The 27,871-nt window shown below is 50.8% G+C and overlaps 1 protein-coding gene across 1 annotated transcript in view; it reads left to right on the forward strand.

Annotated features, from left to right (window-relative positions):
- Positions 1-27,451, forward strand: part of TCERG1 (transcription elongation regulator 1) — a 219,069-nt gene extending 191,618 nt beyond the window's left edge. The window contains exons 17-21 of the mRNA XM_075344605.1: positions 8,279-8,461; positions 8,651-8,830; positions 9,220-9,303; positions 24,156-24,256; positions 26,491-27,451. Coding sequence (XP_075200720.1) covers positions 8,279-8,461; positions 8,651-8,830; positions 9,220-9,303; positions 24,156-24,256; positions 26,491-26,692 — 750 coding nt within the window. The 3' untranslated portion in view covers positions 26,693-27,451. The remainder of the gene's footprint in view (positions 1-8,278; positions 8,462-8,650; positions 8,831-9,219; positions 9,304-24,155; positions 24,257-26,490) is intronic.
- The last annotated feature ends 420 nt before the right edge of the window (positions 27,452-27,871 follow it).

The raw sequence follows: 27,871 nt of genomic DNA on the forward strand, positions 1-27,871 counted from the left end.
TTTCTTAAGAAAACTCAGTTTTCGAGTGCGCACAGCGCCTTATATGGAAAAATGGCAGTTTTAAAATTTAAACCACTTGCCAGACTCCCAGATCTACGGTGTACTGCTGCCGGTGTCCTCCTTCACTCTACAGATGGACACATTTGCCCGCATAGGAGACAGTGGGGGGGATAGGTCACAGTATGGAGGAGAGTGGCAGAGCTTTCCAAGAATTCTTATGCCCTGAGTACTTGAACTGATTTGTAAAATTTGGGTTTGTTCGTTAAAATATATTTCCTGTTTTAAAGTCAGCTTTTCCTACTGTAATTGGGCTTTCACTTTTCTTGGTTAGTTATTTTAAATAATATGACTGTGGATGTGTTCAGATTGTGTAATACTTTATTCCTGTTTCCACTTAGAGCCTTAATTTGAGCTTCGGTTTCCCTTTCTATTAAAACCTAAGGCTATGCAACAACTTGCTTATTAGATTTCAGCACAACCAGGTACCCTTTAATTGTAATTTAAGCAGTGCAACATTTTCTCAAGGCCGCAGGACGCAGTGTAGCCCTGTAGACTTAAAGGGAACCTGTTAGAATTTTTGAATACTGTATATAAGTGCTCAGGCCGAGCAGCAGAATGTAAATAAAACTGATTATACTCTCCTGTCTGGCGCCGCAGACATCTTGTGCAATCGCTGTCCTCCTGCTTAGCCCATTTGCAAGACGTATTCAATGTCATCCCCATAAAGGCCTCCATTGCGCTCCCGCGCATGCGCACCTTGATCTTCCCAGCGAAGGGTGATATAAAAGTATTGTAGTGCGCATGGGGCCCTTGACCTTTCCTCGCGCCTGCGCTTGGCAGTACTTTGCTCTACCCTCAGGAGTGCAATGGTAGACTGTGTGGATCACGTAGGATGTGTTATCCCCACGATGCTGTGAAGGAGGATGGCAATCGCACAAGATAGAGGTGGCGTCAGACCGAGTGCAGCAACGCCCATCGGACCGGGCAGCCTCACATAATAAAGGTGGTTTTTTTTTTTGTTTTTTTTTTTTTTTTTTTTACATTACACAGAGCGGCCTGGGCTCTTGTGTACAGTGTTCTAAAATGCTGTATATAAGGGCTCATTGGTAGTGGCCATAGCTTATAAGGGAAAAGCCTGGTGACAGGTTCCCTTTAACAGTATTAATAAAAGCTACATTCAAAACATATATATATTGGCCTTAAAAACACCAGACTTAAGACACCCGAGTGGAATCAAAAGGGTTGTCTATTCTTAAATGGATAAAATTGCAATAAAATTGATATAAACAAGCAACTTTACAATTTACCAATCAATCCTCACAATTCTAAACAAAGGTATTTGTAAGTCTATTGTTTTTAGCTTGTTTAGTTTACCAGACGCCTACATTTTTTTTTCCAGCATTGGCCAGTCTCCTAGACAAAGCGCAGACAAGCTTCTTGCTATAAAGCATACAAGTGTTTAGCCCCCGTTACACACATCGAGATCGCTAGCGAGATGGCTGAAATGTCACAGGTTTTGTGACGTGTCAGCGACCTCGCCAGCGATATCTGTGTGTGACCAGCAGCAGCGAGCGGGCCCCTGCTGCGAGGTCGCTGATAGTTACAAAACTATCTGAATGAGCAGGGAGCCGGCGTCTGGCAGCCTGTAAGCAGTGGTAGGCTGGTAACCATGGTACACATCGGGTAACTATGCAAATGCTTTGCTTAGTTACCCGATGTGTACCATGGTTACCAGCGTACGCCGATTACAGGCTGCCAGCACCGGCTCCCTGCAAACGTAGCCAGGGTCCACATCGGGTAAATATGCAGAGCGCTTTGCATAATAACCCAATGTGTACTCTGGCTACCAAGCACAGTGTCGTTACATGGGTCGCTGGTGGCTGGTCTCTGATCGCTGTGGAGATCTGCCTGATTGACCGCTCACCAGCGACCATGTAGCGACGCTCCAGCGATCCCTGCCAGGTCGGATCGCTGGAACGTCGCTACATGTGATGGGACCCTTACTCTGAAGCTAGGCTTTTCACTGGATCCAGCCAGCTTCATTATTTTTGTATTTCTCCTATGCTGTAAGAGCACACTATCTTGCCATTTTGCCAGTCCGAGCAGTTAGACTTCAAGAGTGGACTGCTTTCCTGGCTGGAAGTCGGGAGGAGGCAGGGAAGCAGTATGCTCCTGAAGAATAGGATAATGCTACATCGTATTTTTTAAGTCCGCTATCCTCCACACTATTGTGAAAATAATTTGCAAATTGTATCATGCTTAAAATCTGATTTCTTTGTCGCTCCATTGGGAGACCCAGACAATTGGGTGTATAGCTTCTGCCTCTGGAGGCCACACAAAGTATTACACTTTTAAAAAAGTGTAACCCCTCCCCTCTGCCTATACACCCTCCCGTGGACCACGGGCTCCTCAGTTTTTATGCTTTGTGTGGAAGGAGGCACACATCCACTCATGCATTCTCATACTTAGTTATGTCGGATGGAAGAAAAGAGGACCCCGATGGGGTCCCCGGCATGTTCCCTTCTCACCCCACTAAGTCGGCGGTGTTGTTGAGGTACCCATTGCGGGTACAAAGGCTGGAGCCACATGCCGTCTCCTTCACCATCCCTTATGCGGCTCTGGGAGAAGTGGGATCCTATGCGGTCATCCATGTGCTGGGACCATGCTCCATCCGCAGCCCCTGGTGGAACCTGCCTCTTCACCCCCAGGGACCGGGCCCTGCAACTCGAAGGTACTCTGTACCCTCATGTGGGGACTGTACAGGGGTCGCACCTTCTACCCGGAAGCCGCGGTAGTTCCGTCCATTGTCTTTTCGGCGGACTTCCGCGCCGACCGTGCCTGCTTGTCGGGCGCGGCCTTAAATTTAGTCCCCGTCTTCGCCGCGGCCTAGTCCGAAAAATCACGCCCCAAGCCTGCCTGTCAGGGGTAAGGGCGGGATTACCGACATGACGTCGGCCTTGAGGGCTGGAGCATCTTTGCATGTCTCCCTCCCCACTTATTGACCACTTGGGGACTCCAGATTCCCGCTCTCTGCTGGCGCCGCCCCCGGCTCCACTCCCCCCCCCTGAGAGCTCCGGCGGCCATTTTTACAATTCTGTCGGTGGATGCTACTCAGCAGCAAGGCTCTGCAGCTCCGGGGGATCCAAGACAGGGAATCTGGAGGACACACTCCGCTTGTTAGCGGTTGGTAAGCCGCACCGGTCACCCGGTGCTGGTTCCCCTAGGGTGCCGGGATATATATATACCGGGTGACCGGTGCGGCTTACCAACCGCTAACAAGCGGAGTGTGTCCTCCAGATTCCCTGTCTTGGATCCCCCGGAGCTGCAGAGCCTTGCTGCTGAGTAGCATCCACCATATATATATCCGTTCGGAAAGGCTGTATACCCTTTTCCCATATACCCTCAGTGGTCACTCTCCTAAGAGACAACAGCATGTCGTCCACAAGGAGCAAAGCTACTAAGGCACAGGTCTTTTTCGTGGCCTGTACCTCTTGTGGGGCTATGTTGCCTGCGGGATCCACCTACCCTCACTGTGATCAATGCTCGACTCCTGCCACGCTTGCTCAGCCGGAGCCTCAGACACTTGTGGGCCCCTCAGCTCATGTAGACCCCCCGGCTCCCCCTGAGCTGTCTGCAGGGACAGAGTCACCGTTGTTGGCCTCTTTCGCTGAGAAACTGTCACTTTCTCAATCCATTGCACAGTCTATGGACAAATGGTCATCTAAGCTCCTTGAGGCATTGCAATCCAGACCGGGCCCTTCACAGGCCCCGGCCCCTGTTAGTTTGTCTCCTCCAGGCCCTTCTCGGTCCGCGCCGCAGCGCGCCCCCAGGATAGCCCCTAGGTCTCAGGCGGAGGACTCCTGCCCGGATCGCAGCCCCAGACCTGCTAAGCGGCCTCGCTGGGATTCTTCCCCGGCCTCCTCACGCTGTTCTGGACCCCAGTTTGAGGACTCTCGGGACGACGAGGCGGACGTGGGAGCTCAGGGCTCTGACCCTGACTTCGCCCTTAACCTGGATACTCCTGAGGGGGACGCCTTAGTAAATGATCTTATCTCGTCCATCCACCAGGTGTTGGATCTCTCACCACCACCTCCTCCTGCAGAGGAGTCGGCCTCTCAGCAGGAGAAACACCAATTTCGATTCCCCAAACGTACGCGCAATACGTTTTTTGATCACTCTAACTTCAGGGACGCTATCCAGAAGCCCAGAGCGGTCCCGGACAAGCGCTTTGGGAAACGGCACACTGACACGCGTTATCCCTTTCCACCTGAAGTCGTTAAGGGCTGGGCACACTCTCCCAAGGTGGCTCCTCCAGTCTCTAGATTGGCGGCTAGGTCCGTTGTGTCTGTTGCCGATGGCTCATCCTTGAAAGATGCCACTGACAGACAGAGCTCTTGGTGAAGTCTATTTATGAGGCCACGGGCGCGTCTTTCGCCCCGGCCTTTGCGGCCGTGTGGGCTCTACAGGCAATCTCCGCATGTCTGACTGAGATTAATGCTGTCACGCGGAATTCTGCTCCGCATGTTCCCCACCCCCCGCACAGGCCGACGCACTTTTTCAGGCAGTGGACGCTCTAAAGTTAGGAGTGGTGATTCCCGTTCCCCTTCAGGAACGTGGTCGCGGATTTTACTCCAACTTGTTCGTGGTGCCAAAAAAGGACGGGTCATTCCGTCCCGTTCTGGACCTCAAGCTGCTCAACAGACATGTGAGAACCAGACGGTTTCGGATGGAATCTCTCCGCTCGGTCATCGCCTCGATGTCACAAGGAGACTTCCTAGCATCGATCGACATCAAGGATGCTTATCTCCATGTGCCGATCGCACCCGAACATCAACGTTTCCTGCGTTTCGCCATCGGGGACGAACACCTCCAGTTCGTCGCATTGCCCTTCGGCCTGGCCACAGCCCCGCGGGTTTTCACCAAAGTCATGGCATCCGTCGTGGCGGTCCTGCACTCTCGGGGCCACTCGGTGATCCCCTACTTGGACGATCTCCTAGTCAGGGCCCCTTCTCGGGTGGCTTGTCAACAAAGTCTTACCTTCACTCTGGCGACTCTCCAGCAGTTCGGGTGGATCATCAATTTCCCGAAATCCAAGTTGACGCCGACCCAATCACTGACTTACCTCGGGATGGAGTTTCATACCCAGCCAGCGTTAGTCAAGCTACCGCGGGACAAACGGCTTTCTTTGCAGGCGGGGGTGCAGTCACTTCTTCGGAGTCAGTCACACCCCTTAAGGCGCCTCATGCACTTCCTGGGGAAGATGGTTGCAGCTATGGAGGCAGTGCCGTTCGCCCAATTCCATCTACGGCCACTCCAATGGGACATTCTCCGCAAATGGGACAAGAGTTCGGCTTCCCTCGACAAGAACATCTCTCTTTCCCTTGCAACCAAAACATCACTTCAGTGGTGGCTCCTTCCCACATCTCTGTCTCGGGGAAAATCCTTCCTACCCCCAACCTGGGCCGTGGTCACCACGGACGCGAGTCTGTCAGGTTGGGGAGCGGTTTTTATCCACCACAGGGCTCAAGGAACCTGGACTCCAATAGAATCGTCCCTTCAGATCAATATCCTGGAGATAAGGGCAGTATATCTAGCCCTATTGGCTTTCCATCGGTGGCTGGAGGGCAGGCAGATCCGAATCCAGTCGGACAACGCCACTGCCGTCTCCTAAATCCACCACCAAGGCGGCACTCGCAGTCGTCAAGCCTTCCAGGAAGTCCGGCGGATTCTACAGTGGGTGGAAGTCAGAGGCTCCACCATCTCCGCAGTTCACATCCCGGGTGTAGAAAACTGGGAAGCAGATTTTCTCAGTCGTCAGGGCATGGACGCGGGGGAATGGTCTCTTCACCCAGATGTGTTTCGAGAGATCTGTCGACGCTGGGGAACGCCGGACGTCGATCTCATGGCGTCACGACACAACAACAAGGTCCCGGCCTTCATGGCACGGTCTCAGGATCACAGAGCTCTGGCAGTGGACGCTCTGGTCCAGGATTGGTCGCAGTTTCGACTGCCATATGTGTTTCCCCCTCTGGCAATGCTGCCCAGGGTACTACGCAAGATCAGATCCGACTGCCGTCGCGCCATTCTCGTCGCTCCAGACTGGCCGAGGCGGTTGTGGTATCCGGATCTGTGGCATCTCACGGCGGGTCAACCGTGGGCACTTCCAGACCGCCCAGACTTGCTGTCGCAAGGCCCGTTTTTCCATCTGAATTCTGTGGCCCTCAACCTGACTGTGTGGCCATTGAGTCCTGGCTCCTAGCGTCTTCAGGGTTATCTCAGGATGTCATTGCCACCATGAGACAAGCCAGGAAGCCAACGTCCGCCAAGATCTATTACAGGTCTTGGCAAATCTTCTTATCCTGGTGCTCTGATAACGGTTTTCCTCCATGGCCGTTTGCCTTACCCACATTCCTTTCATTCCTACAATCTGGAATGGACAAGGGTTTGTCCCTCGGCTCTCTCAAGGGCCAAGTGTCGGCACTCTCCGTGTTTTTTCAAAAGCGTCTAGCCAGGCTTCCGCAGGTCTGCACGTTCCTGCAGGGGGTTTGCCACATGGTTCCACCTTACAAGCGTCCGTTGGAACCTTGGGACCTTAACAGGGTTCTGACGGCTCTGCAAAAGCCGCCTTTTGAGCCGCTGCGGGATGTCTCTCTCTCCCGTCTTTCTCAGAAGGTGGCCTTCCTGGTGGCAGTCACATCACTTCGGAGAGTGTCTGAGCTTGCAGCGTTGTCATGCAAAGCCCCCTTCCTGGTTTTCCACCAGGATAAGGTGGTTCTGCGTCCTGTCCCGGAATTTCTCCCTAAGGTGGTATCCCCTTTTCATCTAAATTAGGATATCTCCTTGCCTTCTTTTTGCCCTAATCCTATCCACCAGTGTGAAAAGGATTTGCACTCTTTGGATCTAGTGAGAGCACTCCGGTTCTACGTGTCTCGCACGGCGCCCCTGCGCTGTTCAGACGCGCTCTTTGTCCTTGTCGCTGGCCAGCGTAAGGGCTCTCAGGCCTCCAAGTCAACCTTGGCTCGGTGGATCAAGGAACCGATTCTCGAGGCCTACCGTACTTCTGGGCTTCCACTTCCTTCAGGGTTGAAAGCCCATTCTACCAGAGCCGTAGGTGCGTCCTGGGCATTGCAGCACCTGGCGACGGCTCAACAGGTGTGTCAGGCAGCTACGTGGTCTAGTCTGCACACTTTCACGAAGCACTATCAAGTGCATGCCTATGCTTCGGCAGACGCTAGTCTAGGTAGGCGAGTCCTCCAGGCGGCGGTTGCCCACCTGTAAGAGGGGGCCGTTTTCGGCTCTTTTTATCGAGGTAGTTTTACCCACCCATGGACTGCTCTTGGACGTCCCAATTGTCTGGGTCTCCCAATGGAGCGACAAAGAAAAAGGGAATTTTGTTTACTTACCGTAAATTCCTTTTCTTCTAGCTCCTATTGGGAGACCCAGCACCCACCCCTGTGCCCTTCGGGCTGGTTGTTCTTTTGTGTACACATGTTGTTGATGTTAATTTGCTCTTATGGTTCATGGTCTTCAGTTCTCCGAACATCCTTCGGATTGAATTTACTCTAGACCAATTTATAAGTTTTCTCCTTCCTGCTTTTGCACCAAAACTGAGGAGCCCGTGGTCCACGGGAGGGTGTATAGGCAGAGGGGAGGGGTTACACTTTTTTAAAAGTGTAATACTTTGTGTGGCCTCCAGAGGCAGAAGCTATACACCCAATTGTCTGGGTCTCCCAATAGGAGCTAGAAGAAAAGGAATTTACGGTAAGTAAACAAAACTCCCTTTTTTTTCTCAACTGGAAGGTTTTTTTTGATATATATATATATATATATATATATATATATATATATATATATATATATATATATATATATATATATATATATATATATATATATATATATATATATATATATATATATATATATATATATATATATATATATATTTTTTTTTTTTTTGAAAAAATCTTGTGTTGCTGGAGCGACTGCTTGTAAATCTGGAGAACTGTAAGAAAAAAAAATACAAAAATAGCTATGTCCTGTCCGCATTCTCTTGTACGGTCAGACACATCCATTACACAGTACATAGCAGGGACACATATATAAGGTTCTCAGCACAGGAACATTAATTTATTTTATTTTTTCAACACATTTTAATAGTGGAATTATTATTCCAAGATCTATTGCTTAAAGTGTACTTTGCTCATGAGACAACCCCTTTAAGTTAATTTTAAGATGTACATTTAACAAAAAAATAAAATACTAATCTTTACTCCAGAACTTAGATGCAGAAAAAGAGAAGGAACTGGAAAGACAAGCTCGTATCGAGGCCAGCTTACGTGAGCGAGAGCGGGAGGTTCAGAAGGCACGATCTGAACAAACCAAGGAGATTGATCGGGAGCGTGAGCAGCACAAGAGAGAGGAAGCCATCCAGAATTTTAAAGCCCTTCTGTCTGATATGGTAATGATCACCCTTCTGTGAATGATCTTATTAAATGGCAATTTGTCCAGCGATTTTATTTATTTTTGTCATGTTCTTCCAGGAACAAGAACAGTGGAAATATTTAATCCGCTGAAGCAGGAGAAATGTGTGTTTAATATTTACAGCTTTATCTCAATTATATTACTATCTGTATTGGTATGCTTACAGGTCAGATCATCTGATGTCTCCTGGTCTGATACCAGAAGAACGCTTAGAAAAGATCACCGGTGGGAGTCTGGCTCCCTGCTGGAAAGGGAAGAAAAGGAAAAGCTTTTTAATGAACACATTGATGCTCTTACAAAAAAGAAGCGTGAACACTTCAGGCAGCTACTGGATGAAACATATACTGTAAGTCACGATTTTAGCTATTGAAGGCAACTCTCCTAACCATGAAATCAACCAGACTCTGGGTTTATTTACATCCTCAGTTAGGCTCCTTACAGATTGTGTTTTGCCTTACATTCACAAGTCCCGTTAGGGCATCCATCCGAACCGCCCCTCCCCCACCCTGCAAAGTGCGTTTCGGACGCATGCGCCGGCAGGGCCATTGACTGTAATGGAGCACACTGCGTTAGTGTGTGCTCTGTTTTGTACCATTTTTGCACATTACGTTTTCTGCAGACTGACCTGAACGTAGTCGTCTGAACATGTACAACTGCATGTCCCATCTTGAAATCGTTGGATGAAATTAATTGGCTGTTTTTAGCTATTCATCAAACAAGTATATTTGTTTCCAGATTACGTTAACATCAACGTGGAAGGAAGTAAAGAAAGCCATTAAAGATGATCCTCGCTTCATTAAGTTTTCTTCTAGTGACCGGGTAAATGTTCTTCATCTTTTTTTAAGAGTATTGTTTTTGTTAGAGTATTGGCTTTTTTTTATTGTTTTGTTTTTAGGTCAACCGAATAAATGTGAGCACAACCTTTTAAGCTATGTGCCCACGTTGCGTTGTGTCCCTGCAGAATTTTCTGCAGCGATTTGAACACCACCTGTACGCTTCAAATCGCTGCAGAAACACTGTGTAATGAATGCAGTGAAAAGCCGATTTCTTTGTCGCTCCATTGGGAGACCCAGACAATTGGGTGTATAGCTTCTGCCTCCGGAGGCCACACAAAGTATTACACTTTAAAAAGTGTAACCCCTCCCCTCTGCCTATACACCCTCCCGTGGATCACGGGCTCCTCAGTTTTATGCTTTGTGTGGAAGGAGGCACACATCCACTCATGCATTCTCATATTAGTTATGTCGTTTGGAAGAAAAGAGGGCCCCCACGGGGCCCCCGGCATGTTCCCTTCTCACCCCACTACGTCGGCGGTGTTGTTAAGGTTGAGGTACCCATTGCGGGTACAAAGGCCGGAGCCTCATGCCGTCTCCTTCACCATCCCTTAGCGGCTCTGGGAGAAGTGGGATCCTGAACGGTCATCCAGTTGCTGGGACCGTGCTCCCTCCGCAGCCCCTGTGGGAATCTGCCGGACCGGAGTCTATTCAACCTCAGGGACCGGGCCCTGCAACTATAAGGTACTCTGTGTCCCCATTGGGGAATGTGCAGGAGTGCACCTTCTTCCCGGACGCTGCGGCAGCTGCTAAATTGAGAAGACCGGCGGACTTCCGCGCCGACCGTGCCTGCTAGTTGGGCGCGGTCTTAAATTTAGTCCCCGGCTTCATCGCGGCCTAGTCGCAAAAATCCCGCCCCCGGGCCTGCCTGTCAGGGGTAAGGGCGGGACTGCCGACCTGACGTCGGATGTGAGGGCTGGAGCATCCTGCATGTTTCCTCCCCCCTCACTGATCATTGTGGGGACCCCAGATTCCCGCACTTTCCTGGCGCCGCCCACGGCTCCACTCCTCCCCTGAGATCTCCGGCAGCCATTTTTTGAGCATTCTGCCGGTGGAGGATTCTCAGGAACAGCTCTGCAGCTCCAAGGGGACCTAAAGCTGGGAATCTGGAGGCACACACTCCGCTTGTTAGCGGTCGGTAAGCCACACTGGTCACCCGGTGCTGGTCCCCCCTAGGGTGCCGGAATAGATACGTATTTATATATATATATTTCTGTTCGGTCGGGCTGTATACCCTGTTTTTGCCCATATACCCTCAGTGATCATTCTCCTAGGAGACAACAGCATGTCGTCCATAAGGAGCAAAGCTGTTAAGGCACAGGGGTTTTTTGCGGCCTGTACCTCTTGTGGGGCTATGTTACCTGCGGGTTCCACCTACCCTCACTGTGAGCAATGCTCGACCCCTGTTTCACTTGCTCAGCCGGAGCCTCGGTCACTAGTGGACCCCTCGGCTCATGTAGACCCCCCCTGCTCCCCCTGTCCAGGCACCAGGGACAGAGTTCTCCTCTTTTGCTGAGAAACTCTGAGTCACTTTCACAATCCATGGCTCAGTCTATGGACAAGTGATCTGCCAAGCTACTAGAAGCTTTGCAGTCAAGACCGGTCCTTACACAGGCCCCGGCCCCTGTTGGATCATCACCTCCAGGCTCCTCTCAGTCCGAGCCGCAGCGCGCTCCCAGGTTGGGCCCTGGGTCCCACGCGGAGGACTCCTGCCAGGACCACAGTCCTAGACAGGCTAAGCGGGCTCGCTGGGAATCTTCCCCGACTTCTTCACGCTGCTCGGGTTCCCAGCTTGAGGACTCTCTGGAGGACGAGGCGGACGTCGCAGCTCAGGGTTCTGACCCTGACGTCGCCCTTAACCTTGATACACCTGAGGGGGACGCATTAGTGAATGATCTTATCTCGTCCATCAACCAGGTGTTGGATCTCTCTCCCCCGCCTCCTACTGTAGAGGAGTCGGCGTCTCAGCAGGAGAAACACCAGTTTCGGTTCCCCAAACGTACACGTAGTGCGTTCTTCGATCACTCTAACTTCAGAGACGCTGTCCAGAAGCCCAGAGCGGTTCCGGACAAGCGCTTTACTAAGCGCCTCACTGACACGCGTTACCCCTTCCCCGCTGAAGTCGTTAAGGGGTGGGCTCAATGTCCCAAGGTGGATCCTCCAGTCTCTAGATTGGCGGCTAGATCTGTGGTATCGGTGGCAGATGGCTCATCGCTAAAGGATGCCACTGACAGGCAGATAGAGCTCCTGATGAAGTCCATCTATGAGGCCACGGGCGCGTCTTTTGCCCCGGCCTTTCCAGCCGTGTGGGCACTCCAAGCCATCTCGGCTTGTCTGACTGAGATTAATGCTGTCATACGTAATTGTGCTCCGCAAGTTGCGTCTTTGACTTCTCAAGCGTCAGCTTCTTCTTCCTACGCCATGAACGCAGTCCTAGACTCGGCTAGCCGTACAGCTGTGGCATCCGCTAACTCTGTGGCAGTCCGCAGGGCCATGTGGCTGCGCGAATGGAAGGCAGACTCTGCCTCCAAGAGGTTCGTAACCGGTTTGCCGTTTGCTGGCGAACGCTTGTTTGGCGAACGATTGGATGAGATTATTAGGGAATCCAAGGGAAAGGACTCATCCTTACCCCAGTCCAGACCTAAGAGACCTCAACAACGGAAAATACAATCGAAGTTTCGGTCCTTTCGTCCCTCCGCCAAGCCCCAATCCTCTTCGTCCAGCAGGCAGGAGAAAGGCCAGAGGAACTCCTATGCGTGGCGGTCCAAGTCACGCCCCCAAAAGGCCGCGGGAGGCACTGCCTCCAAGGCGGCCTCCTCATGACTCTCGGCATCCCCTAACCGCATCCTCGGTCGGTGGCAGGCTCTCCCGCTTTGGCGACGCCTGGTGGCCACATGTTCAAGACCGATGGATGAGAGACATTCTGTCTCACGGTTACAGGATAGAGTTCAGCTCCCGTCCTGCGGCTCGTTTCTTCAGAACCTCTCCGCCCCCCGCTCAGGCCGACGCGCTTTTTCAGGCGGTGGACGCTCTGAAGGCAGAAGGAGTTGTGACCCCCGTTCCCCTTCAGGAACGTGGTCGCGGTTTTTACTCCAACTTGTTCGTGGTGCCAAAAAAGGACTGATCATTCCGTCCTGTTCTGGACCTCAAACTGCTCAACAGACACGTGAGAACCAGACGGTTTCGGATGGAATCTCTCCGCTCGGTCATCGCCTCGATGTCACAAGGAGACTTCCTAGCATCGATCGACATCAAAGATGCTTATCTCCACATGCCGATCGCACCCGAACATCAACGCTTCTTGCGTTTCGCCATCAGGGACTAACACCTTCAGTTCGTGGCATTGCCTTTCGGCCTGGCGACAGCCCCACGGGTTTTCACCAAAGTCATGGCATCCGTCGTGGCGGTCCTACACTCTCAGGGCCACTCGGTGATTCCCTACCTAGACGATCTCCTAGGCCCCTTCTCGGGTGGCGTGTCAACACAGCCTTACAGTCGCTCTGACGACTCTCCAGCAGTTCGGGTGGCTAATCAACTTCCCGAAATCCAAGTTGACACCGACCCAATCACTGACTTGCCTCGGGATGGAGTTTTATACACAGTCAGCGGTAGTCAAGCTACCGCGAGACAAACAGCTTTTTCTGCAGGCAGGGGTGCAATCACTTCTTCGGAGTCAGTCACACCCCTTAAGGCGCCTCATGCACTTCCTGGGGAAGATGGTGGCAGCGATGGAGGCAGTGCCGTTCGCGCAATTCCATCTACGGCAGCTCCAATGGGACATTCTCCGGTAATGGGACAGGAGGTCGGCTTCCCTCGACAGGAACGTCTCTCTTTCCCTTGCAACCAAGACGTCACTTCAGTGGTGGCTCCTTCCCAATTCTCTATCGCAGGGAAAATCCTTCCTACCCCCAACCTGGGCTGTGGTCACCACGGACGCGAGCCTGTCAGGGTGGGGAGCGGTTTTTCTCCACCACAGGGCTCAGGGAACCTGGACTCCGATAGTCATCCCTTCAGATCAATATTCTGGAGATAAGGGCAGTGTATCTAGCCCTATTGGCTTTTCAGCGGTGGCTGGAGGGCAGGCAGATCCGTATCCAGTCGGACAACGCCACTGCCGTCGCATACATCAACCACCAAGGCGGCACTCGCAGTCGTCAAGCCTTCCAGGAAGTCCGGCGGATTCTGCAGTGGGTGGAAGCCACAGCCTCCACCATCTCCGCAGTTCACATCCCGGGCGTAGAAAACTGGGAAGCAGATTTTCTCAGTCGTCAGGGCATGGATGCGGGGGAATGGTCTCTGCACCCAGAAGTGTTTCGAGAGATCTGTCGCCGCTGGGGAACGCCGGACGTCGATCTCATGGCGTCACGGCACAACAACAAAGTCCCGGCATTCATGGCACGGTCTCAGGATCACAGAGCTCTGGCGGCGGACGCGTTAGTTCAGGACTGGTCGCAGTTCCGACTGCCTTATGTGTTTCCTCCTCTGGCGATGCTGCCCAGAGTGTTACGCAAGATCAGATCCAACTGCCGTCGCGCCATTCTCGTCGCTCCAGACTGGCCGAGGCGGTCGTGGTACCCGGATCGTGGCATCTCACGGTGGGTCAGCCGTGGGCGCTTCCAGACCGCCCAGACTTGCTGTCACAAGGGCCATTTTTCCATCTGAATTCTGTGGCCCTCAACCTGACTGTGTGGCCATTGAGTCCTGGCTCCTAGCGTCTTCAGGGTTCTCAGGATGTCATTGCCACCATGAGACAGGCCAGGAAGCCAACGTCCGCCAAGATCTATTACAGGTCTTGGCAAATCTTCTTATCCTGGTGCTCTGATAACGGTTTTTCTCCATGGCCGTTTGCCTTACCCACTTTTCTTTCATTCCTCCAATCCGGAATGGACAAGGGTTTGTCACTCGGCTCTCTCAAGGGCCAAGTATCGGCGCTCTCCGTATTTTTTCAAAGGCGTCTAGCCAGGCTTCCGCAGGTCCGCACGTTCCTGCAGGGAGTTTGCCACATAGTCCCACCTTACAAGCGTCCGCTGGAACCCTGGGATCTTAACAGGGTGCTAACGGCTCTTCAGAAACCACCTTTCGAGCCGCTGCGGGATGTCTCTTTATCACGTCTTTTGCAAAAGGTGGCAATTACATCACTCCGGAGAGTGTCTGAGCTCGCAGCGCTATCATGCAAAGCCCCCTTCCTGGTGTTTCACCAGGATAAGGTGGTTCTGCGTCCGGTTCCGGAATTTCTCCCTAAGGTGGTATCTACTTTTCATCTCAATCAGGATATCTCCTTACCTTCATTTTGCCCTAATCCAATTCACCAATGTGAAAAGGATTTGCACTCTTTGGATCTGGTGAGAGCACTCCGGCTCTACGTGTCTCGCACGGCGCCCCTGCGTCGTTCAGATGCGCTCTTTGTCCTTGTCGCTGGCCAGCGTAAGGGTTCGCAGGCTTCCAAGTCAACCTTGGCTCGGTGGATCAAGGAACCGATTCTCGAAGCCTACCGTTCTTCTGGGCTTCCGCTTCCTTCAGGGCTGAAAGCCCATTCTACCAGAGCCGTGGGTGCTTCCTGGGCATTGCGGCACCGGGCGACGGCTCAGCAGGTGTGTCAGGCAGCGACGTGGTCTAGTCTGCACACTTTCACGAAACACTATCAAGTGCATACCTATGCTTCGGCAGACGCCAGTCTAGGTAGGCGAGTCCTTCAGGCGGCGGTTGCCCACCTGTAAGAGGAGGGCCGTTTCGGCTCTTGTTATTGAGGTATTCTTTTACCCACCCAGGGACTGCTTTTGGACGTCCCAATTGTCTGGGTCTCCCAATGGAGCGACAAAGAAGGGAATTTTGTTTACTTACCGTAAATTCCTTTTCTTCTAGCTCCTATTGGGAGACCCAGCACCCGCCCCTGTTCCCTTCGGGCTGGTTGTTCTTTTGTGTACACATGTTGTTCATGTTGAATTGTTCTTTTGGTTCATGGTTTAGTTCTCCGAACATCCTTCGGATTGAATTTACCCTAGACCAATTCATAAGTTTTCTCCTTCCTGCTTTGCACCAAAACTGAGGAGCCCGTGATCCACGGGAGGGTGTATAGGCAGAGGGGAGGGGTTACACTTTTTAAAGTGTAATACTTTGTGTGGCCTCCGGAGGCAGAAGCTATACACCCAATTGTCTGGGTCTCCCAATAGGAGCTAGAAGAAAAGGAATTTACGGTAAGTAAACAAAATTCCCTTCTTCATGCGCTCTGGATGCAGCCCCCACCATAGACAGAGCGGGACCTGCATTCAAAGCGCACGGAATAAGTGACATGTTGCTCTTTATAACGCAGCGATTTGTCAGCATGCAAATCGCTGCGTTCTAAAATGCAACGTGCGCTTGGATTATGCACAATCTTCATAAATTGTGCTGGGGACACAGGACGCATCCAGTTACGCTGCAGTGCAAAACGCAGCGTAACTGTATGCAATACGCACACGTGGGCACAGAGCCTTAAGTTGTTTTAGTAATCCATTGGGTGCAAAACTGTTTGCAGTAGTAATCTTAGATTTTTTTTTTTTTTTTTTTAATGTTGGGTCAATCAATCTCAATCATACACAGTAATCTGCTTCTTGTCAATTCAGATCATATAAATATTTCTTAGGTTTGTCCGGAGCTGTTAATTTGTTTGGTCCTATCCTGATGGCTAATATACTCTAGGACACTGCAGAGAATTGACATTTTATGTTGTCTAAGATTAAGGCCATGTGCGCACGTGTGCGTTTTGTATGCGTTTACGCAGCGCTTTGGGCTGCAGCTTAAACGCATGCGTTCTGCGACCCAGCAAAGTCTATGTAACTTGTGCAAATTCCATGCGCACGTTGCGTTTTAGAGCGCAGCGATTTGCATGCTGAAATTTGTGGCTGAATTGATGCGTTCACAAAAGCAACATGTCACTTCTTTCTTTATCGTTCCTTTGGGAGACCCAGACCATGGGTGTTTAGCTTCTGCCTCCGGGGGACACACAAAGTACTACACTAAAAAGTGTAGCTCCTCCCTCTGAGCTTATACACCCCCTGGTGAGCAGACCCAGCCAGTTTATCGCTTTGTGTTCAGGAGGCATACATCCACACATGCATTCTCATATGATTTTTCCCTTTTGGAATGAGTTTGAAGAACTGTGGGTCCACGTCTGGACCCCCGGCATGTCCCTTCTCACCCCACTGTGTCGGCGGTGTTGTAAGGTTGACTTCCTAGGCTGGAGCCTTACATGCCGTGCTCCTTCACCATCCCTCCTGGGCTCTGGCTTGAAGTGGGAGCCAGCACGGTCTCCATGCCTGGCAGGAGACCTGTCTCCATCCGCAGCCCTTCAGGACCCTGCTGGACCGGAGCACTCATCGCCAGGGACATGGCCCTGCGTCTCAGCAGCTAAGTACCTGAGACGTTTATATTTGGGGGTCCCTGTGCTTTATTGTTGGGGGAGAGTGTGCTTATTGTATTTTCTGACATTTCCGGCGGGTTCTCTAGCGGTCGCCCGAGAACCGCGCCGATGGTGCCTGCGTGTCGGCCTCGCCGCTCAAATTTAGGCCCCGGCTTCACAGGAGGCCTAGTTTCGTTTCACTGCCCTAGCATGTCACTCATGCAGAGGAACAGCGCGGCTCCTCCCGGCGGCCGTTCTGCACAGGGGAGGGACACTCCCCACTGCTGTGCGTGTCTCCTCCCCTGTAGGTCTCTATGGCTCTCCAGATCTCGCTCTTCATGCAAGTCCCGCCCCCTCTCTTCGCTCCGGCGGCCATTTTCTCAGAGTTCTCTCAGCGTTGGTCTTCGTTCTGCATCCCTGCTGAGGTGCTGTGTTTGGGGGTCCGGATCTGGAGGGCACACAACATCGCTCTGCACAGCACAGCGGTCTGGTAAGCCACAACCGGCTCTGGTTGTGGACCTCTGATATACTCTCTGGGGTTCATTCTCTGGCAGAGCCCCCACTCCAGCAGCATGTCTCACACGAGGAGCAAGGCTCCAAAGCTTTACTCTGTATGCGCTGCATGTAAGCTCCTGCTTCCTGAACCGAGCACCTATCCACATTGTGATGCCTGCTCTACCTTGGCGGTGCCACAGCCTGGAGTCTCTCCCCCAGTGGTCTCTCAGGCTGCTCCTGCTCCTGTGGCTGAGCCCCCGGCCTGGGTAGAATCCTTTTCTAGGTCTATCTCCCAGTCTTTTGCTGAGTCCATGGGACTTCTGTTCAGGACTTTGCTGAATATGTATCAGCCCCCCTCACAGGGTGCCTCTTCTGCTAGGGCTCTCTCAGGACCGGAGCTCACAGAGGATTCATCATCAGGTCCCAGACCCCGTCCTCCTAAGAAGAGACGTAGGGTTCCCTCTCCCTCCTCCTCCCGCGGCTCTGATTCAAGAGCGGACTCGCAGGATGAGGAGGATGCCTTTACAGGGGGCTTGGAGGCTAACTCCATGTACCCCATTGATCTGTCCGAAAGTGACTCAGATCTTCTTGACTTGATTGCTTCCATTAATTCTGTTCTGGATCTTAATCCGCCAGTATCAGAGGAGCAACCCTTTCTGGCAGAAAAGCACCAGTTTACCTCGCCTAAGAGGGCAAAGAGTGTGTTCTTTAACCACTCCTGTTTTCAGGCCGCTGTGTCCAAGCCCAGGGCCTGTCCTGACAAACGCTTCCCGAAGCGTGGTTCTGATGACAGTTTTCCCTTTCCACCTGAGGTGGTCAAGGAGTGGGCTCAGTCCCCAAAGGTAGACCCCCCGGTGTCTAGGCTCTCAGCCCGGACTGTTGTCGGTGGCTGATGGCACCTCCCTTAAGGATTCCACTGACCGCCAGATTGACCTTCTGGCCAAATCCGTATATGAAGCGGCGGGGGCCTCATTTTCCCCGACTTTTGCAGCAGTGTGGGCTCTCAAAGCCATATCTGCTTCTCTAGAAGGAGATGCATTCCCTCTCCACGGAATCTATGCCCGAAATGGTTGCCTTGACTTCCCAAGCTTCAGCTTTTTCATCCTATGCCATGTCTGCCATGCTAGAGGCTTCTCACCGCCCTGCGGTGGCTTCGGCTAATTCCCTCGCTATCCGCAGGATCTTGTGGCTTCGAGAGTGGAAGGCAGATGCTTCTTCTAAGATGTACCCTTTTGCTGGGTCCCGGCTGTTCAGAGAACAGCTGGATGAAATTATTAAGGAAGCTACTGGCGGGAAGAGTACTTCCATGCCACAAACCAAAGCCAGGAAACCTGCCCAGGGTAGGAATCAGTCGAGGTTTCGCTCCTTTCGTTCCTCCAACTGGTCGTCCTCTAAGCCTTCGGCCTCGTCCACTAACTCAGCCAAGGACCAGAAATCCAACTGGCGCCCAAAAGCGCGTCCACAGAAGACTGCAGGAGGTGCGGCCACTAAGGCAGCCTCCTCGTGACTATCTGCCCGCTCCAGCAACGTCCTTGGTCGGTGGCAGGCTCTCCCACTTTGGCAACGCTTGGTTTCAACACGTCTCCGATCAGTGGGTGAGAGATATCATCTCCCACGGCTACAGGATAGAATTTTCTCCCAGTCCGCCAAACAGATTTTCTCTAGTCCCTTCCACGACAGCATAGGAGGTTGTCTCTCCACGCCCTAATTGGGACAGGAAGCACAAGAGGTTAAAAGGACCCTCCCACCTCCCATAGCCAGTGTCTTTCCTGTCCCCATGGGGCATGGAGAGGTTTTATTTTTCTCCTATGCTGTGGTGGCTGGCGAGACTACAGTATATATATTTTTTTTTCCCCCTACCTTAAGCCGGGCAGTATCTGTTGGGCCTTCGCCGCTACTCCCCTACTGTTCCCTCACGCTGTGGGGGACCGCTGCTCCAGCCTTCCGGAGCTCCTCTGGGGTGATGCAGGCTGTGTAGCTCCCCGGCCGGCGTCCTCCCTGAGCCGCCGGCCGCTTCCTGCATACACGCTGCTGGGCGATCCGGAAGTGCTACCGCGGGCGGGACTTCCGGTCTAGCGAACTTCCGGTCGCGTAGGCAGCGTGGAGGACACGCCGACGCTTCCACGGCCTGTCTGGGACCGGATGCAGGAGGCGGGGAACGTTCCATGTCACTGGGGGGGGCAGGCCCTTCTGCATAAGGGCTGCCCTGAAGACTTCAGATTCACGGTAAGGATTGCTGCTGTGCTCCCTGACATGTCTTCCCCTGCAGCTGTATCTGCAGAGCCCAGTGTTCCCCCTGCCACAGTAAATACAGAAGGGGGTGGTCCCTCATGTATAGGTCTCAGGCTAGTATTTATGGCTCTTTCTGGTCTGTGTTTTCCAGGAGGACAAGGCCACTAAGAAGTTTGACAGAAGTGAGCCGCTGTCCTCCTGTAACATCCGTTCTCTTTCTCACAAGACTGCCTTTCTCGTGGCTATTACGTCTGCTCGTAGAGTCGGGGGAACTTCAGGCATTGTCCATTCGGGAGCCTTACCTGACCGTGAGAGATGACAGCATTGTCTTTCAGCTGGACCCTTCCTTCCTTCCCAAAGTGGTTTCGGATTTTCACCGTTCTCAGTCCATCATCCTGCCTTCCTTCTGTCAGCATCCTAGGACTCCGGGTGAGGATTTGTTTCATTCTTTGGACGTTCGTCGGACAGTGTTGCACTACCTGGATGTTACTGCACCTTGACGTCTTGATCATAACCTATTTATCCAGCCCTTTGGTCGAAATAAGGGCAGGAAGGTGGCTAAGAGTACCGTCGCCAACTGGATTGTGCGGGCCATTAGAGACGCCTACCTCGCTCAGCATCTTTCTCCGCCTACCGGATTTACGGCGCACTCCACCAGGGCTACCTCTGTCTCCTGGGCTGAACGGGCAGGGGCTTCTCCTGAGCAGATCTGCAAGGCTGCTATGTGGTCTTCCCTCCATACTTTCACGAAGCATTATCGTTTGGATCTGGATTCCAACAGGGATTTGGCTTTTGGCAGGAAGGTCCTGCAGGCTGTGGTCCCCCCCTAGGTATCAATTCGTTGGTATTCCTCCTATGCTGTCATGGAAGGGACTAGAGAAATAAGAATTATTCTTACCGTTAATTCGGTTTCTAGGACCTTCCACGACAGCAGGTAATTCCCTCCCTTTTTCCTCGTTATTCCTGGATGTGTTTGTACTTTTCATATGCTATGGGCTCTTTGTAAGACACTGGCTATGGGAGGTGGGAGGGTCCTTTTAACCTCTTGTGCTTCCTGTCCCAATTAGGGCGTGGAGAGACAACCTCCTATGCTGTCGTGGAAGGTCCTAGAAACCGAATTAACGGTAAGAATAATTCTTATTTTTCTCTCAACCCCCCCCTGCTCCAAGGCCGCCGCCTTCTCACAGGCCGTGGCATCCTTGCAGGCCAACGGAGTAATTGTACCGGTGCCCGCCCGGGAACGGTTCAGAGGTTTCTACTCAAATCTCTTCCTAGTCCCTAAAAAGGACGTTACTTTCCGGCCCATCCTGGATCTCAAGCTTCTCAACAAGCATGTTCAGGTGCGGCACTTTCGCATGGAGTCTCTGCAATCAGTCATTGCCTCAATGACCCAAGGGGATTTCCTGGCGTCCATCGACATCAGAGACGCCTATCTGCATGTGCCAATTGCAGTCTCACACCAGCGTTGGTTACGTTTTGCAATCGGAGAAGATCATTTCCAATTTGTGGCTCTCCCCTTCGGGTTGGCCACAACCCCTCGGGTATTCACCAAGGTCATGGCTGCAGTGATTGCGGTTCTGCACCTACAGGGGTTGGCAGTGATCCCTTACCTGGACGACCTTCTAGTCAAGGCTTCATCCAGCGCAGACTGTCAGCGGAGTGTCTCGCTCACTCTCGCCACTCTAGCCCAATTCGGGTGGCTGGTCAATCTTCCCAAATCCACCCTGACTCCGACCCAGAGTCTCGCGTACCTAGGAATGCAGTTCGAGACTTTGCCGGCACTTGTGAAGTTGCCCTTAATCAAACAGCAGTCCCTCCAACAGGCAGTGCGCTCTCTGCTGAGGCCCCGCCGTTATTCCCTCAGGCGTCTGATGCAGGTGCTGGGTCAAATGGTGGCGTCAATGGAAGCTGTCCCCTTTGCCCAGTTCCATCTGCGCCCCCTGCAGCTGGACATTCTCCGCTGTTGGGACAAGTGGCCTTCCTCCTTACACAGGCTAGTGGCTCTGTCGCCACAGGCCAGGAGCTCTCTTCAGTGGTGGCTTCGGCCCCTCTCTCTGTCCCAGGGGCGCTCCTTCCTGGCCCCGTCCTGGGTGATCCTCACCACGGATGCCAGTCTATCCGGCTGGGGAGCGGTATGTCTCCACCACAGAGCGCAGGGCACTTGGACTCCATCCGAGTCAGCCCTTTCAATCAATGTGCTGGAAACCAGAGCCGTGCTTCTAGCTCTTCTAGCTTTTCACCACCTGTTGGCGGGCAAGCACATTCGAGTCCAGTCAGACAACGCGACAGCGGTTGCCTACATCAATCACCAAGGTGGGACACGCAGCCGCCTGGCAATGTTGGAGGTACAACGCATCCTTCAATGGGTGGAGGACTCCAAGTCCACCATATCCGCAGTCCACATCCCAGGCGTGGAAAACTGGGAGGCAGATTATCTCAGCCGTCAAACCGTGGACGGTGGCGAGTGGTCCCTGCACCCGGCAGTGTTTCAGTCAATCTGCCACACATGGGGCACTCCGGACGTGGACCTAACTGCATCCCGTCACAACAACAAAGTTCCTGTTTACGTGGCTCGCTCCCACGATCCTCAGGCATTCGCCACGGACTCTCTAGTTCAAGACTGGTCCCAGTTTCGTCTGTCCTACGTGTTTCCCCCTCTAGCTCTCTTGCCCAGAGTCCTGCGCAAGATCAGAATGGAGGGCCGTCGAGTCATCCTCATTGCAGCGGACTGGCCCAGGCGAGCGTGGTATCCAGACCTGCTCCATCTGTCCGTAGAGATGCCGTGGCATCTCCCGGACCGTCCAGACCTTCTCTCGCAAGGTCCGTATTTCCGCCTGAATTCGGCGGCTCTCAAATTGACGGCGTGGCTCTTGAGTCCTGGATTTTGACGGCTTCTGGTATTCCTCCTGAAGTCATCTCCACTATGACTCTAACCCGTAAGTCTTCCTCCGCTAAGATCGATCACAGGACTTGGAGAATTTTCCTATCCTGGTGTCGCTCTACCGACCATCCTCCTTGGCCTTTCTCTGTGCCGACCCTTCTGTCTTTTCTACAGTCCGGTCTGCAGCTAGGTCTGTCCCTCAACTCTCTCAAGGGACAAGTCTCAGCTCTGTCTGTTCTGTTCCAGCAGCGTCTCGCTCGGCTGGCTCAGGTCCGCACCTTCATGCAGGGCGCGTCTCACATCATTCCGCCTTACCGGCGGCCCTTGGATCCCTGGGACCTTAATTTGGTTCTCACGGTTTTGCAGAAACCCCCCTTTGAGCCTCTTAGGGAAGTTTCCTTGTATCATATTTCACAGAAAGTGGCCTTTCTGGTGGCCATTACTTCCCTCAGGAGAGTCTCTGATTTGGCTGCGCTCTCTCCGGAGTCACCTTTTTTGTTTTTTCATCAAGACAAGGTGGTTCTCCGTCCGACTCCGGACTTTGTTCCTAAGGTGGTCTCTCCTTTCCACCTTAACCAGGACATTACCCTACCTTCCTTTTGTCCGGCTCCTGTTCATCGCTTTGAAAAAGCGCTGCATACTCTGGATCCGCTGCACTTAGGCGGTGCACTTCTCTTTTTGTGCTAACCACAGGTCGGCTCAAGGGTCTCTCAGCTTCTAAGCCGACCTTAGCCCGTTGGATTAGATCGACCATTTCGGACGCCTACCAGAGTACTCAGGTGCCTCCCCCGCCGGGTATCAAGGCACATTCGACCAGAGCTGTCGGTGCCTCTTGGGCTTTTAGGCACCAGGCTACGGCTCAACAAGTCTGTCAGGCTGCCACTTGGACTAGCCTTCATACCTTTTTGAAGCACTACCAAGTGCATGCTCTTGCTTCGGCAGATGTGAGCTTGGGCAGACGCATCCTTCAGGCGGCTGTCGCCCATTTGTGAAGTTAGGTTCTGCCTACTTCTTAGTTTATTCTGTTTATTTCCCACCCAGGGACTGCTTTGGAACGTCCCATGGTCTGGGTCTCCCAAAGGAACGATAAAGAAAAAGAGAATTTTGTTTACTTACCGTAAATTCTTTTTCTTATAGTTCCGTATTGGGAGACCCAGCACCCTCCCTGTTACCTGTTGGCAATTTTTTCTTGTTCCGCGTGTTCTCACCGGCTGTTGTCATGGACAGAGTCTCCGGTTGTTCCGGCTCTTGCTCTGTTCTACTTGTGGGTGGCTATTCCCCTTCAGCTTTTGCACTAAACTGGCTGGGTCTGCTCACCAGGGGGTGTATAAGCTCAGAGGGAGGAGCTACACTTTTTAGTGTAGTACTTTGTGTGTCCTCCGGAGGCAGAAGCTAAACACCCATGGTCTGGGTCTCCCAATACGGAACTATAAGAAAAAGAATTTACGGTAAGTAAACAAAATTCTCTTTTTTGTGCATTTTGGATGATTTTCCCACTCTTGTCTATGGCAGAGCAAGCATCCAGAACGCAAGGATTCTGCATCCATTCTGCATCCATTCTGCATTCAAAATACATCCAAAACGGAGCTTTTCGGCTGCATTTTGAAATGCACATGCGGTGACTTAAATGCTGCAGAATATTTGTCACAGCAGAACGCAACGTGCGCACATAGCCCTACTGAGCCTTTTTTAATGCTAGATGTAGAGTTAAAACTGGGAAATGTTAAAAAAAAAAATAAAATCTTGTTTATAAACAGATGTGATGTCCTTTTTTTTTTCCCCCCCTTTTTGTCTGTTTACTTTTAGTTTTCATTTTAATGATTTTTTTTTTTTTCACTCCTTTTATTGGCAGAAAAGACAACGAGAATTTGAAGAATATATCCGAGACAAACACATCACTGCCAAAGCTGACTTCAGGACCCTCTTAAAGGAGACAAAATTTATTACATACAGGTTTGTGACCTTAAATGTACAATGTGTAATAATCCTCCTCATTGCTCTGGTGTGTTTATACTGAATTTCATACAGGAAAGAATGTTACACTAGGCTTACATCCTATAGCTGCAGTCCCTTGCATGCAGTGCCGTCTGTAAATTTTATTGTTGAGGAATAATCGGTGCCACAGCTTCCCATACAATATTAATGCCAGATCTTAAAGGGGATCTCCATGAATGAGATAAAATGGAGTCCCTGATATAATTCAATATAAGGTAAAGTCTGGCTCACTTATCCAAATAGTAGGTGCCTCAGAGGAAATATCCCAATATAGCGAAGAACAAATAACTCGGGCACACAGAAAAAGGTAAGAGTCTGAGGCAGAGTAGTGCTTGAATTTCAGTTTGCTTGTTTATTGATACAAAGGATCCAAAATAATATTTCTAACGTTTCGGCCTTCACATACAGGCCTTCGTCAGAGAAAGTCTATATGATTTATCATATAGACTTTCTCTGACGAAGGCCTGTATGTGAAGGCCGAAACGTTAGAAATATTATTTTGGATCCTTTGTATCAATAAACAAGCAAACTGAAATTCAAGCACTACTCTGCCTCAGACTCTTACCTTTTTCTGTGTGCCCGAGTTATTTGTTCTTCCCTGATGTAATTCAAACATCAGGCAAGTTTAGTCACGTGTCAGTGTGTGCTGCAAACTGAAGATGTATAACTCCCAAGACCGGTGTTTCAACTAACGAGCTGTACCACACATACTGCTTTGGGAGGCCAGAAGAAGGGCTCTGATGTGTGAAGAAATATTTGTTCCTTACAGAGCACAGGATGAGGGGTTATCTCTAGCTTTATCTTCCTCAATATCGCAGTTTCTGTGCACTTTTGTAATGCTGTCCCCTGACGGAGGAGGGGGATGAAACTGGAGATCTTCTTAACAAGCTTAACTAGTGGTACCGTCACACTTTAGCGACGCTCCAGCGATCCCACCAGCGATCTGATTTGGTCAGGGTCGCTGGTGCGTCGCTACATAGTCGCTGGTGAGTCGCTACATAGTCGCTGGTGAGCTGTCAATCAGGCAGATCTCACAAGTGACCAGCCAGCAGCGACGCGTGGAAGTGATGCTGCGCTTGGTAACTAAGGTGAATATAGGGTAACCAAGCACTTGGTTACCCGATATTTACCTTGGTTACCAGCGCACACCGCTTACCGCTGGCTCCCTACATTTGTAGCCAGAGTACACATCGGGTTAATAAGCAAACCGCTTTGCTTATTTACTCGATGTGTACTCCGGCTACGTGTGCAGGGAGTCAGCGCTGGCAGCCTGAGAGCCACGGACGCTAGTAACCAAGGTAAATATCGGGTAACCAAGCAAAGGGCTTCGCTTGGTTACCCGATATTTACCTTGGTTACAGCTTACCACAGGCTGCCAGACGCCGGCTCCCTGCACATTCAAATCGTTGCTCTCTCGCTGTCAAACACAGCAATGTGTGCTTCACAGCGGGAGAGCAACGTCCAAAAAATGAACCAGCACGGTGTGTAACGAGCAGCGATTTCACAGCAGGGGCCAGATCGCTGCTCAGTGTCACACACAGCGAGATCGCTAATGAGGTCACTGGTGCGTCACAAAAACCGTGACTCAGCAGCAATCTCTCTAGCGATCTCGCTATGTGAGAAGTACCCCTAACCCAACACAATCACACATCACAACTCTGCTCCCAGCTGACAATTCTTCATTTGAGATAAGACACTGGTCTTGGGAGTTGTAAGGCCCCGTGCCCATGCTGTGTAGTTTTGACGCGTATTTTCAGAAATCTGCAGCAAAATCTGCATATCCATTGTGAAGCCAGCAAAGTCTCTGAGAATTCAGAAGTGCTGTGTCCACGTTGCTTATTTTTCCCTTTTCGTATTTGGTGCAGAAAAAAAGAATTCTGCACCAAATACGCAAGGGAAAAATACTCCGTGGGCATAGCACTTGCTGGCTTCACAATGGACATGCAGATTTTGCTGCAGATTTCTGAAAATACGCGTCAAAATCCACATCAAAACTGCAGCGTGGGCACTGGGCCTCAATCTTCAGCCTACATCCTGTACTGATGACAAAACTGGACTGTAATTTGCATTATATCAGGCCTTTTTTAATTTGGATTATTTAGATAGGGGCTTACTTTTTACCGTATTTTGGTTATTGCTTGTAATTCAATTACTTTGTATAATTACTTTTGTCCTAATATTTTTATTTGCAGATCTAAAAAATTAGTTCAAGAATCCGACCAGCATCTGAAGGATGTAGAAAAGATTCTGCAAAACGACAAACGCTATCTAGTACTTGACTGCATTCCCGACGAACGAAGGAAGCTTATTGTATCTTATGTTGATGACCTTGACCGACGTGGTCCCCCTCCCCCACCAACTGCCTCAGAGCCTGCACGAAGATCCACAAAATAGTGGGACATTTCAAAGACTGGTATAACGTCCATTCATACCAAGTGCATGAGCCGCCTGCAAGGTTTATGAGATCACAAATCCAACTACAAGTCAGCAAGGGAAAAAAAAACCTCAGAGAAGCAGCAGTAGTAGCTTTTCAGCGAAAAAAAAATCAAAAATGGTTATTTGCAACACTCTTACCAATGTAACCTAGTGTCATTGTGTCACAGCTGTCATATTTGCTTGACTGGCATTCCCAAGTATGTCTTGTCATCTACAAATGTGTGCCTAATTCAGGTTCAATTGACTGTAATCGTGGTGTGAGGACACCAGTCACACTCTTTTTACATCACGTTTGCATAATAAGGCAAAATGTTTTCAGAGTTCTCTTCAGACCTTCCCTCCCTGATAAACTGGTAATAATACATTGCTGCAGTCCCAACAAAGGAGCTATTCAGTCTTTGCATAGGTTTTATTTTTGTATTTTTATTTTTTTTTTCCCTTGAAATGGCGGTAAGATCACAATTTAGAATGTGGCCTTTGTATTGCTATCAACCAGATATGATAGTAATGTTTGCTGTAAAAAGAAATTGAAAAAAAGTCTGTTTTTTGTTTTTCTTAAATTCTTGGTTTGAACTTCATTTCATTTACAGTAGATGATTACCCATCAAGGTAATTTTTGTGAAAGCTTATGCTCCTGTAAAACTTGTGTTTCTGAAGTTTACTTTTGTTGGGTTCAGTTAATGTATTTGAAGTACAATAAACCTTTTTTTATATATATATGGATTCTAAGTGTGTAAACGCTTTTTTCCTGAGAAAAAACGAAGAAATGAAACTGCACACATCTTGGTTTAAGTGCAGTGTGTAGGTGCACATTCACACTGGCCATTGTCAGCAGGTTTTTGCAATGTACAGTGCCTTGCAAAAGTATTCGGCCCCCTTGAGTTTTACAACCTTTGACTTGGCCATTCTAACACCTGGATACGTTTTTGTGAACCATTCCATTGTAGATTTTGCTTTATGTTTGGGATCATTGTCTTGTTGGAAGACAAATCTCTGTCCCAGTCTCAGGTCTTTTGCAGACTACAACACATTTTCTTCACGGTCCTGTATTTGGCTCCATCCATCTTCTTATCAATTTTAACCATCTTCCCTGTCCGTGCTGAAGAAAAGCAGGCCCAAACCATGATGCTGCCACCA

This window comes from Anomaloglossus baeobatrachus, chromosome 4 (genome assembly GCF_048569485.1).
Source record: "Anomaloglossus baeobatrachus isolate aAnoBae1 chromosome 4, aAnoBae1.hap1, whole genome shotgun sequence".
NCBI classification, from domain to species: domain Eukaryota; kingdom Metazoa; phylum Chordata; class Amphibia; order Anura; family Aromobatidae; genus Anomaloglossus; species Anomaloglossus baeobatrachus.